At 38.4% G+C, this 12,320-nt stretch overlaps 1 protein-coding gene across 9 annotated transcripts in view; it reads left to right on the forward strand.

The window, feature by feature from the left end:
- ZMYND11 (zinc finger MYND-type containing 11) overlaps nt 1-12,320 on the forward strand; it is a 111,271-nt gene that overhangs the window by 49,668 nt on the left and 49,283 nt on the right. For all 9 annotated transcript variants that reach the window (XM_087712504.1, XM_087712505.1, XM_087712502.1 and 6 more), the window contains one exon: nt 729-863. In XM_087712504.1, coding sequence (XP_087568630.1) covers nt 748-863 — 116 coding nt within the window. In that variant the 5' untranslated portion in view covers nt 729-747. Of the gene's footprint in view, nt 1-728; nt 864-12,320 lie in introns of those variants that run through there.

The following is a 12,320-nucleotide window of genomic DNA, read 5'->3' on the forward strand; positions in this document are numbered from 1 at the left end:
ACAAGCATTTAAAAATGACCAGCAGACACACAAATCGAGAGGGGAAGGGAACTCATCAACCCCAGGCCTGCCGACACAGCCAGGTTTTAACGGCTTTTCGGAAGGCCTGGAGAGAGGTGAGGGTCCGAATCTCTGCGGGGAGTTCGTTCCAAAGGGCCGGAGCTGCCACAGAGAAGGCCCTCCCCCGGGTAGTAGCCAGATGGCATTGGCTGGTAGACGGAACCCGGAGGAGGCCAGCCCTGTGTGATCTAATGGGTCTTTGGGAGGTAATTGGCAGCAGGCGGTCTCTCAAGTACCCAGGTCCAATACCATGAAGGGCTTTATAAGTAATGACTAGCACCTTGAAGTGTATCTGGAGACCAATCGATAACCAGTGCAGCTCGCGGAGGATAGGTGTAACGTGGGTGTACCGAGGTGCACCCACAATCGCTCGTGCGGCTGCATTCTGGATGAGCTGAAGATTTTCCATAAGACCTATCTGTTTTCTAAATGGCACCAGCTTTATTGTGATTTAACTCTTTTCTAAGGGTGTGTGGTCCTTTTATAATCCTTCAAATTTTGCCTGATAAATAAAATGATCTTCATTAATCAGAAATTGACAGCCTCCACATTGGGCTATGAAACTACACGTACAATGTCTGATGCATTTTAACAAAGGAAATCAAAACAGTGGCTTTTAATGTTACTAAGTAAGATAATCTTAATTCCAATTGCTGTTTCTCTTGCAGTTCAGCAAGTGAAGGGGACATGGCACGTTTAACGAAACGGCGACAAGCAGATACAAAGGCTATCCAACACCTTTGGTCAGCTATAGAAATCATCAGAAACCAGAAGCAAATTGCTAACATTGATCGTATTACAAAGTAAGTATCTTTGGAATAATATGATCATATGAGTCAAGAAGAACATAGCAATTATGTAAATATAGCATCATCACACAAAGATTTCCCCTTGCATAAGAATGATTTGGGTCCATGCTCTAAAATCCGGGATCAGGTGCTAAGTAGGTGAATGGAGAAAGTACATTCAGAACTGCTCTTGATTTATCTAGAAAAATGTAAAATGCCTGTGGTCCAGTTTAAAATTTCCAACAGGGGTGGGCTGCTGGAGGTTTGCATGGGTTCGGGAGAACCTCTAGATAAGAATCTTCCTAGTTTGGAGAACCCGTAAATCCCACCTCTGGCTGGCCCTGCCCCTCCCAGTTTGGGGTGCCAGGTAGGTCTCCCAGATGCTCAGGGAGGGTGAGAAATAGTCCTCCCAGAAGTTCCGGAAGGCTGGAAACAGGCCTGTTTCCTGCCTCTGATACGCCTCTGGAGCCTAAGAGAGGCCATTTTTGCCTTCTTGGAGGAAAACCTCTGGATGCCAAAGGAGGGTGAAAATCCCCCCCCCTTGGTGCAGGAGGCCAGCTAGGCCACACCCACTGTGGCCCCATCCACTCAGCAACTAGGCAGAGAACCCATTGATACAATTTTTGAAGCCCACCCCTTTCCATCAGGTATTCATCACAATGAGTTGAAGGGAATAATGCATTTTAGCTGGGGAATACAATGTCACTGAACTAAATTCCAGGATTGGCTAAGCTAGAGGTTGTTATGCAACAATCTTTGAAGGCCACAAATTCTTCACTTCTGAGCAATATTCTTTCTCTTCTTCTCCACATGGAAGGAATGCATATTAGGTGTTTCTGTTTCAAATTGTTTGTCTTTACATCTGAACATGAGAAACTGTGACTTGCAGTTCTGTTGTTTCCTGAAAACAGGGATCGCCTACCATAATTCTATTTTGAGATCTTAATTTTAAGAGAATCTGTATTTTGGTGTCCAGATGATTCTGTAAAATGAATTGTCACAAAACATAATTGCAGCCTTTTGAAATGGATATGAATAAAGGGGAGGAGGAAGTGTGCAAACCTGAAAAGGATGCTTGTTCTTGTATTCCATATCATTTCTGAATATAATAATTGTGTCATGCAATGTAAATGCATTTAGCCACAGTTCTCCAAGTTACTTCAAAGCAGAGGTTATGCAGCACCACTTTCTGCTTTAAGCAGCCCTCTGTTGATGTTTGTTAATGTGTTGTGATTGCATTGTCACTGTTTGGTGTGGGTGATACAACAGCTGCTATATCCTGGTCTCTAGATAGACATTTAACTTCACAGTGTCCTTTCTGAAGGTGAAGAGTATTTGTTGAATAAAAAGCTTATCCTACTTGTTCACTGAAAGCTGATGAATATCCCTCACGATTAAAAGTAAAAAGAAATACTTCACATAAAGTTTCTACTTTTCTACTTTTTCTAGAATGTGGTCCTTTACAAATTGGTTATTCTTTTGTTCTTGGGATATAAAAACAGACTAAAACAGCTAAGAAGTTTCCTTAGTATTTTCCAGAAGAGTTAATGGCAACAGAATTGATTCAGTCATTTTGTAACACACAGGTAAATGTAAATGAGGTTGTAAACATTTTGAGGACTTGGATATTTTTATTTACCTACAGGGCTGAATTAAATTGCAATATGTCCCCTAAAAGAAAGAAATATTATGATATATTGATGCAAGTTGCAGCTAAGGATAAATTATATTGCAAAGTACATAATCAAGGTACCCTTTGTGCTATAGGAAAATGTGAAATCAGTGTAAACTGGTGAAGCATATATTCCATGAAACAGAGCGGCCAACATTTTTTGAACCAAAACACAGTTACTCTTTAAAAGTAAAAAAAAAAAGCCTGCTTAGTTCTTCTCTTTGAAAATATTTAATATGAACGATAATTAGATCATGTTGCTAAGCATGTTTCCATGGAATTCATAAGCCTTTTTGAAATTCAGTGAAATGTATTCATCAAATTAATAACATTTATGGGAGTGGTCTCTTGACTGCACTGAGAAAGATAATTTTCCAACTATGCAATGAGAACAAGAGGCACTGTATATTGTAGAAAGTTCTTCAGACCAAATGCATATGGATTGGCTTGGTTTTAGAACGTTTGCTTCCAGTGAAGTAGAATCAAGAATACAACTCTATTAAAATGTTTGAAAATCCTCCTTTAAATGCTAATTATATTATACAGTATGTAGAGTGATAGATCAAGCAACTTATTCTAGCTATAGCAGAATGTTTGTTTGACAATTGATTTTTATTCCACTTACATTTTTTGATAATTCAAGGCTATATACATATGTAATGTTCCTGCCTCCTACTTTCTTCACATAAGGGCTGATCTAAGACAAAATTATTAGCACAGCTGGCTTTCATGCCTAATGGATGCCTAGAACTCATGGTGTCCTGGTTTCTAATCCAGCACTTCAGCTGCTGCATAAATCTGGATCTCAAGTTTTGTATGGACAAAGGTCCCAGGTTGAATTTCCATCATCACCCGGAAATACTGTTGTCTGGAATTTTCTTGCTAGAGACAAACTAAACTTGACTTAATACAGTGGTGCAATTCAGCCGGTTCTATTCGGTTTGGGTGAACCGGTGGTGGCGGCGGAAGGCTCGCCTACCACCACCCCCGGACATCATCATGTCCCGATTTTGATGCTCTGCGCATGCATGGAAGGTCCTGAGCATATGCAGAGGTGGCGCGTGCGAGCACATGCGTTCACGTTTGCGAACCAGTAGCGAAGGTAAGATGATTTCACCCCTGACTCAATACAATACATTTCAGGATTCCTGTGATCTGATGTTTTATCTTTACACTAACATGGATGTAGTTGTGTGAACCTGATTTACCCATGAGCACACACACAGTTCTGCTAGTTCTTTTTAAGGATTCACAGCTTTGGAAGAACTGACACTTTGAAAAAGAAGTAAGTAAATTCTTAACTTTGTAGTTGAAAACCTTTTGTTGGAGGAGCAACATTAATCTCACTGGAATTGGATAATTTTTTTTTCCATTCTGAGACTAGTCCATCTTTATTTAAATAGTTCTATAATCGTTCTACTACAGTACATAGTTTGAATAAGAATGTTGTGAAAGAGGAATTCAGATCAAGTTTCTAATCTACATTTCCTCCAAGCTCAGTCTCACTAAGTTACCAGATTTCAGTATGAGAAAAAGCAGACTCCGATGTGTCATGAAGACAAGCCTATAGGTATGATTTTCTCTAGTTGCTCTGGACTTGGGGGATGGCAGTTTTTAATTTATTTATTTTCCCCTAAAAATACAATTTCTTGGAATACCTTTGGCACCCTGCTAATAATAAAAAAAAAACCTGATCTTGGTCTCTGGGAGCATTTCGGAGATCACTAAATGCATGCATATGTACTTTGCTAGTTGCTGGAATAATTGAAAGCAGAGCTTCTTCACATTTTTGTGAAAGTAAGTGTATTCATTATTGGGTAAAGACACATTTCATCCCCACTTGAACTCAAAGAGTAATTTATTGGTACTTTAAAATTGCATGGCTCTGTTAGCATTCCATCAGATTGCATTAAAATTTAAAATGTGAGCTTACTTCCTATTTTATTTTTTAAAATAATGCTTGCTTAGGTTAGGCAGGTAGATTTTGTTCCCTATTGTACACCGACTTCAAGTTTTTAAGCTCAAGTCTTTGGGATAGTTATTTAGGGAGTGATTCTCTCCCGTGTACATTTTCTTGGTAATACAGCTTTAACGTTAGGAGGTGAGCAGATAGAAAGTACAAATGTATAATTGTTAAGGACCTAAAATGCATTTAATACCTCTGAAGACCACTGGATTCCTTCTCTAGTCATTGGAAGAAGATTGTTATTATATTCCTGATACCTTCAGTCTTGGTACTGCTAGCTTTTAAAGAAATGTTTTTTTACCCTTAGTTGTTACAAACTAAGCAGCAAAATTGAAGGGTAAGAATCTGAGATTGATATTGTGATATGAATCAGTGTTATGATCTTAAAGGTATGTCTTTCTTTGGTTTGAAACTCAGTTTATAAAATAGAGATATCTTTCAGCTACAGATAACAATTAAGGAGAATTAAAATCTTTCTAATGTACCTCATGTCATAAAATATTAATACAAATTAAAGTAATATTGCATACTAAGAAAATATCACCTTTGAATACATTATTGCTATCCTAATGTTTATAATCTGAAAACATTTTCTTCCAAAGTAATTCTTTTCAATTTAGCTATCTGGAGTTTTATTCTGGAAATGAAGATGGTTCACCAGGAAATTATATAGCACGCAGATGCACAAATACCTGTATCTGTTGTGACATGTATAAGTAGGACAATGATGCCTAACATCATAAGATGTAAAGTTAATGAAAGGTTCGGGAGTGTAAAGTGAATTTAGTCACTGGGACAAGCAAGTCTCACCTGCATTAAAATTATTGCCAAAGAGAACTGACTAGGTAAAAGTATTATATGAAGTTGCTGGAAGTTTGTAAAACACGAATTTCTACCCTCGAGAGAGCTTATGTAGTATCTAGCAGATTTTATTCTAACTCCAGCTGGTGTATTTCTATGGAGATTCTCAGTCATCCAGGTCATGGTTGTCCCAAAGGTGCTTTTTTAAGAGGCACCTGGACTTTCTGGTTTTTTTCTTCGAAGACGTTTCGCTTCTCATCCAAGAAACTTCTTCAGATCTGACTGGATTCCATTTTTCATCATCCAGTCAGAGCTGAAGAAGTTTCTTGGATGAGAAGCGAAACGTCTTCAAAGAAAAAACAGAAAGTCCAGGTGCCTCTTATAAAAGCACCTTTGGGACTCCAGCTGCTATCTCTCCATTATATAGCAGCACACGGAAGCTGTTATATTTTTAAGTAGATTACTAATTGCAATGGATTGGTGCACACAGTGATTGCAGTCCATCTAATTGTAGGCATGATTTCCAAGGGAGGAGAGGGATTTGGTGAGTTTAAATTTAAATTAACCCCCTTCAGCTTGAAGCAGAATTCACTGGGCATCCAGAAGCTCTTTTATCAGTCCGAATGATATTTCTGCCTACATTATCATTCAGGATAATAATGAAAGGTACTACATTTCAAACAACATGGCAGCAGGACTTTTAAATGTAAATTGCTTTTATACATGAATTTTGAAGGGGGCAATTTTTTGGCTTTCCTGTTTTGCTTCATTCTTAAGTGTAGTGAAAAATAGTGTAATAATGTTTGAAGTTGCTATCACAGTGCCTTTTCCTGGAAAACAAATTCCCTGCTCTGGTAAAAGCCTCAGTTACTTTTTGCTTTCCCCTAAGTAGAAGCAAAAGAGTGGTTGTAAGATTCGGTGAGATATAAAGAATAATGATATCAGGATATAGCATACATAATGAAATATACTAAACATAGATGTATATAGTGACATGGAGGAACATCTGGGCTTCTTCTATTGATATATCTGTATGGTGACTGGCTTCATCATTTTTATTGCAAATAAGTTAGTGCTTTTAAAGTTTGGAAATAATTTGTAATTTTTCCTCATGGGGATTACATAATATTTGGTATTGTTTGAAATACCAGATAGTCCTTGACATAAAACCACAATTGAGATCTAAAATTCTGTTGCTAAGTGAGTCAGTTGTTAAGTGAGCTTTATAATTTTTCTTGACACAGTTGTTAAGTCAATGACTGCCGTTATTAAATTAGTAACATGGTTCTTAAGTGAATCTGGCTTCCCCATGGACTTTGCTTGTCAGAAGGTTACAAAAAGTGTGACCCACATGACTCCAGGACACTGCAGTCGCCATACATATGAGTCAGTTGCTACACGGCTGAATTTGATCACGTGACCATGGAGATGTTGCAATGGTCAAAAGCGTGAAAAATCATCGTCATTTTTTTCGGTGCTAAATATGATTTTTTTTTCATATTCAGAAAACGATGTACATTTGTATTTATACTTTATGATATGAAGTACATGCCAACCTAGCAATTTGAAAGCACGTAAAAATGCAAGTAGAAAAAATAGGGACCACCTTGGTAGGGAGGTAGCATCATTCCATGTGTCTTCAGCATTTAGTCATCCTGGCCACATGACCACGGAGACATCTTTGGACAGCGCTAGCTCTTCGGCTTTGAAATGGAGAGGAGCATTGTCCCCTAGAGTCAGGAATGACTAGCACATAAGTGTGAGGGGAATCTTTGCCTTTACATTAGGATTGTAATTTTCCTCAATTGTTACTGTATATGTAGCTTAAAGATTCCTCTATTTTATAAATTGCTTTCCATATCAGAGAAAGACATACATTATAAAATCGTTGCACTAATTCATATCACAATATCAAACTTAAATTCTCACCCTTCAATTTCGCTGCTTTGTGTTGTAACAACTCAGGTAGAAACATTTCTTTAAAACCTAGCAGTAATGCTAAAAATATCAAGAATAACATAACACCCTTCTTCCAATGTGTCAACTATATAGATAGAAAGGGAATCAAGTCATCTTTCAGAGGTATAAATGCATTAGGTCTTTTAACAGTTATACATTTGTACTTTTTATCTGCTTACCTGCTAATGTTGAACCGGCAAAGGAGATATAAGCAGTTCTTAAATGAACCAAACAGTCACTAAATGAACTGTTGTAAGTTGAGGACTACCTGTACATGTGGTGCAGAAGGAATTGTTCCTTGTTGTTTGTGGCTGAGTAGGTTATGAGATGATTAAGTTTTAAATAATAGAGTAGTGACCTTGCAAATTTGGATTTTCCACTCTGTTTCGGCCCCTCCCTTCAACTTCCCGTAGGCAAACAGCCTCATCCAGCCAGATCAGACCGATTAGCTAGTGAAGACTAGAATGAACTTTTATTGACTCTTGAAAGTTACATCGCACAAGGACTGTTTTAGATACCTGGCTTTGTTGGGATTGATTTATCACCTGACAGGAATTAACTTGCTGTTCTACATTTTACCTGTTCGCAAGCAAATTAGTTTTTGTTTTTTTTCTGGCTGGGAAACAGCCCAAAAGAGAGCGATACACTTCCCATTTCAGTGTTAAGACGGAGCTGATCAGGGCCTGAGCACAGCTGTCTTGCTCCAAGGTAAGACTAATCAAATCTTTTACGAGAAAGGGAGAAGGAAGGAATTGTTTTTCTTATTCTTGCCTCCACCAATAGATACCAATGTCTACTATTAAAAGCACATGGGTATTTTCTCCGTATAATGCTGGCTTCATTTTATAGCAATGTTACTTTTTTCTTGTTTGTTCGTTTTGTCTTCGGGTCAGGTGACTCCTCGAGATGACTTCATCCGATAGGTTTAGGTCTAGTTTTTTGGGCAGTGCTTTTGAAAGATTTTTTCCCCCTTGAGATTGAGAGAGGCCCTAAGCCCTTCATTTCGTTTACATGCCTAAGGCAAGACCAGAACTCAGTTTCATTTTCCTAGTCCAGTTCCTTAACCATTAAACCATACTGGTTTACAGATCATCCCATAGCATTGTATCCCATTAAAGATCTATTGCTATAAAATATACCATAGAAACACTTAAATAAAAAACCAAAAAGGCAGAGCAGAAGACTCTTTTGAACTGACCCAAATAATATTGAAAAGCCACCAGGATTAACAAAAGCTCCACAACACAATTCTTGCTGCCTATCTAATACTCAGCATGGATGTAGCCAGCTTGGTCTCAAAATGCTTTCTAGTTCTAGGTACTGCAAGAGAAATTATGTTGTCTTGTATATCCATCAACCTAATTTTTCTTGATGAGTAGTTTCCTTTCCATGTATGTATTCAAAATAATTGTCCGTTTTTCTTTATATCCTCCGTGCAGTACCTCATTTGATAGAGGCAGCAAAAGAGGTTAATTGGATCTGGTCCCTATTGTAGAAAGTTGTGGAACATTGGTATTTTAAGAAAGCATTTGTGTTCCATTTTATTATTGCCAGAACCAGAGAAAAGAGTCACTATGATTCTTGTCTGACTACCATGAAGAACAAAAGGGAACTCTCTTGCTATCTGTTACTTCTGAAGAGACTATTGAGTATATTTAGTTGCTAATAATTTTATTTGTACTATTTTTTATGGTTTTTCTTACCACATTTAGCAAAGCAGTTGATTGTATTTTTTTTGAGCATTTTTGTTTTTGCCTGTTCCTTTAGGTTTTCTTCACGGGATATTTTTTTCCTGAAATAACTTTTTTGCTATATTTTTGTATTGTTGTTATTACTCTATTTTTATTGAGCCTTTACTTAGTACAACCCAAGACAATGTATATAATGCTCCCAGCCTTCTATTTTCACAGTAGTATCCCTGTGAAGTGAGTTGGTCAAAGAGAAAATGACCACCCAATTTAGCTAGTTTGATGTAATGCATAAGGAATTCAGTCTGGAAGTGGGAGACTGAATTCTAGGCTTGCTTTAGACTTCCACAAAGTGATCTTGCGCCAGCCCTGGGAGTAAGGCAAGGCAAATCATTTCTGAAATTTTGCTGACAAAACTGTTGGGACTTATTCAGGCAATTGCTAAAAGTAAACTCTGATTTGGAGGCACCCCAAAAATGTCACCCATATGGATTTCATTACAAAGGGAAGTCTAGAACTCTCATTCTTTGGATTTCTAATTTAGCATCTTAATCAGTATAACAAACTGGCTCTTACTAACTTACTTTGTAAAAAGTTGATGCTGATTTGCATATTCATGTATGTTCTCTTGTAGAAGTAGCAAATTAGATTCTCAGCTTTAATTTCAATTTATTACAGTCAGAGATTGGGCAGATAAAAACAATTCTTTACCTCTTTCTGGAGTTTGTAGAGATTCTCAGTCATCCAGTTCATGGTTGTCCCAAAGATGCTTTTTCAGGAGGCAACTGGACTTTCTTGTTTTTTCTTTTGAAGATGTTTCACTTCTCATTCAAGAAGCTTCTTCAACTATCCTAATAGGATAGTCAGGATTCCACACTATCCTATTAGAGCTGAAAAATCTTCTTGGATGAGAAGCAAAACGTCTTCAAAAGAAAAAAACAAGAAAGTCCAGTTGCCTCCTGAAAAAGCATCTTTGAGTTTCCTTGCTCATTGGAATAAAAATATTCTGTGTGTCAACTGATTCTAGGTGCAGTTGATTTCTCCAGATCTAGGCAGATAAAGTCTCTTGGATCCACACAGAGTTTTATTTTAGCTGGGTAGGTCCGAAGAGATAACCTTCATTATCTGAGTAGAGTTTGAGTATATTAGTTATAAAGAAATGATCTGCATCATTGGAACACTATGTTCTGCCTTGTATTTTCAATCCATGTGCCATGGCTGGTCAAAGCCTCGAAGGAGTGACATGTCATTGGATCTAAGTAGTAGAGAATACTTCTCTGAGAAGGGCTAGTTCTGCCTGCCTTGGAAAAAAATGGAGGATTTGTTTTTCCCTTAAGTGGTCATCACTGAATCCAATGAAATTTTTCATGTTGAGAGGGTGGTATGAAGATGAGGAAGATAGCCCTAATGATACTTGTGGATGATGTCTTAACAGGTACAGGACATGAGTAGCACATCCATCTTGGTCTTCTTTGATTTCTTTTTCACTTCCATCAGTCATAGTATTTTTGGATACTTTTGGAGTTTAGGGAATTTGGAGTGGGAGGCACTTTCTTAATGTGATTTTTCTCCTTCCAGAGCTGGCTTCAGTTAGTATCCAGTGGGGGGAGAAGTCCAGCTCTATCTCAGAGTCTACTCTCTCTCCACCTCAATTTACCTTACATGAATCTACTAGCTGAGATAACCGTACCAGCATACGGTTAGCTATTTTTCTACAACAGGTTCTTCAAGTGATGCTGTCAAGATGTTTTCCCAGTGTCTAGAAACCGTGAAGTATGGATGGGCTTCAACTCAAACCAGCCAGTTCATTTCTGATTCTGGATGGAGTTGCAGTCCCTCAGCCAGAATTAGCACCCAGTTTATCACCTTAAAGCAGACGTGTCAAACATGTGGGCCAGATGCGGCCCATGACAGGCCCAGGATTGTCTTGTGGGGCTGTCCCAGAGAAGGCGAAGGATCAATCTGTGCTGCCCCTCCCAGGCCCACCCCGACCACACCAACCCAGTCAGCCATGCTCCTCCCAGCTCCCCAAGGGCAAACAAAATCCTATTATGGACTGCAGTAGGATCGAATTTGACACCCCTGCCTTAATGCCATATATAGTAGGCAAGCTATTGGTGGAGCCATCTACTCCTACTTATATCCATGCATCCCATCAGATATAGCAGGATGAATGCGCTCAATTCCATTCCATGAAACTCTCATTTTGATGGGATTGAGGAAGTATGCCTTCTCTGGGAGGTCCTTGGTGCTCTCTGACTGTGGTTGTTTTCTTGCAGATGTTTTATTACCCAAACTAAATAACTATCATCTCCCTCATAGCTCTTGTGGTATGGATCAGTGTCCCCTGAGTTTTGAAGAGCCTAAGGCTATTAGCCCTTAGATTTGAAGCCCTGGTTTCTTCAGCATTGGGGTCAGACTATTAAGGAAGTATGACATATATGAGGACTCTGGTTGTGAACCGGCTCTGAATGCATTGTAATAGTTTTTAATGATATTCTGTATTTTCATTTTGCAAGCTACCTAGAAATTACAAGTTCAAGATTGCAAGGTTATAAAATAAATAAGGTAGGCTAGAAGAAATTGGTACACATTAAGGAACTGGAGTGAACAGAGACTTCCAATCCTTGCAAAGGAGGCTTAATAGAGGAGAGTAAAACATGGCAGTTTTTAAAACCAGCAGCCGAATAGGGAACTGGTATAGATTTCTTCAATATTGTTAGAATTAGATGCTGGCTTACTTTGGTTCTGTCAATTAGGCATCATCATATAATGGCTCCTAGGAAGTAGGCCATTTCTGCTTCTGCATCTGATTTTTGGAACAGCTCTTGCCTTACTTTGGAGCAATTTTTAAAAACTAATTTTATTTCATAGGCCTTGGGATAAGCGGTATCACATGGGTCCTTTTCAATTGGAGAAAAATGATAGATTATTCCCTCAGACAAGTGCTGGGTTTTCATATAGCATGCGGTAGGCATTGAGTCTTTTTACCCACATTTAATATCTGCATGAAACTGCTGGGTGAGGTCATCCTACAGTAAGGGTGCGATATCATCATGGCAAGATGGCTTGGTTCTGGGCATTGGTCCCCAGAGTTGGGTTGCTTTGTCATATTTGACTCTGGACAGAATTCTATGAGTCTAGGCTGAAGTTGCCATACCTAACAAAGAAGACTTTTAAACCAGTAGACAAAAGCCAGGGATCTTTACAAAAAAAAACAAAAACCAATCCCTTTGGGAGATAGTTAAAAAGGAATCAAGTTGTTAAAGAAACAGGAAAAATGTCACTTGAACCAGACAAAAGAAGTTGAGCCTGAGCACATGGAAAACCTCTCCTCAAATTCAGTCAATAGATACCAGACTTGTAAATTAACCAGTAATAGCCAC

Source organism: Thamnophis sirtalis, unplaced genomic scaffold (genome assembly GCF_051295495.1).
Source record: "Thamnophis sirtalis isolate CommonGarterSnake01/CBP01778 unplaced genomic scaffold, rThaSir2_p1.2 scaffold_4, whole genome shotgun sequence".
NCBI classification, from domain to species: domain Eukaryota; kingdom Metazoa; phylum Chordata; class Lepidosauria; order Squamata; family Natricidae; genus Thamnophis; species Thamnophis sirtalis.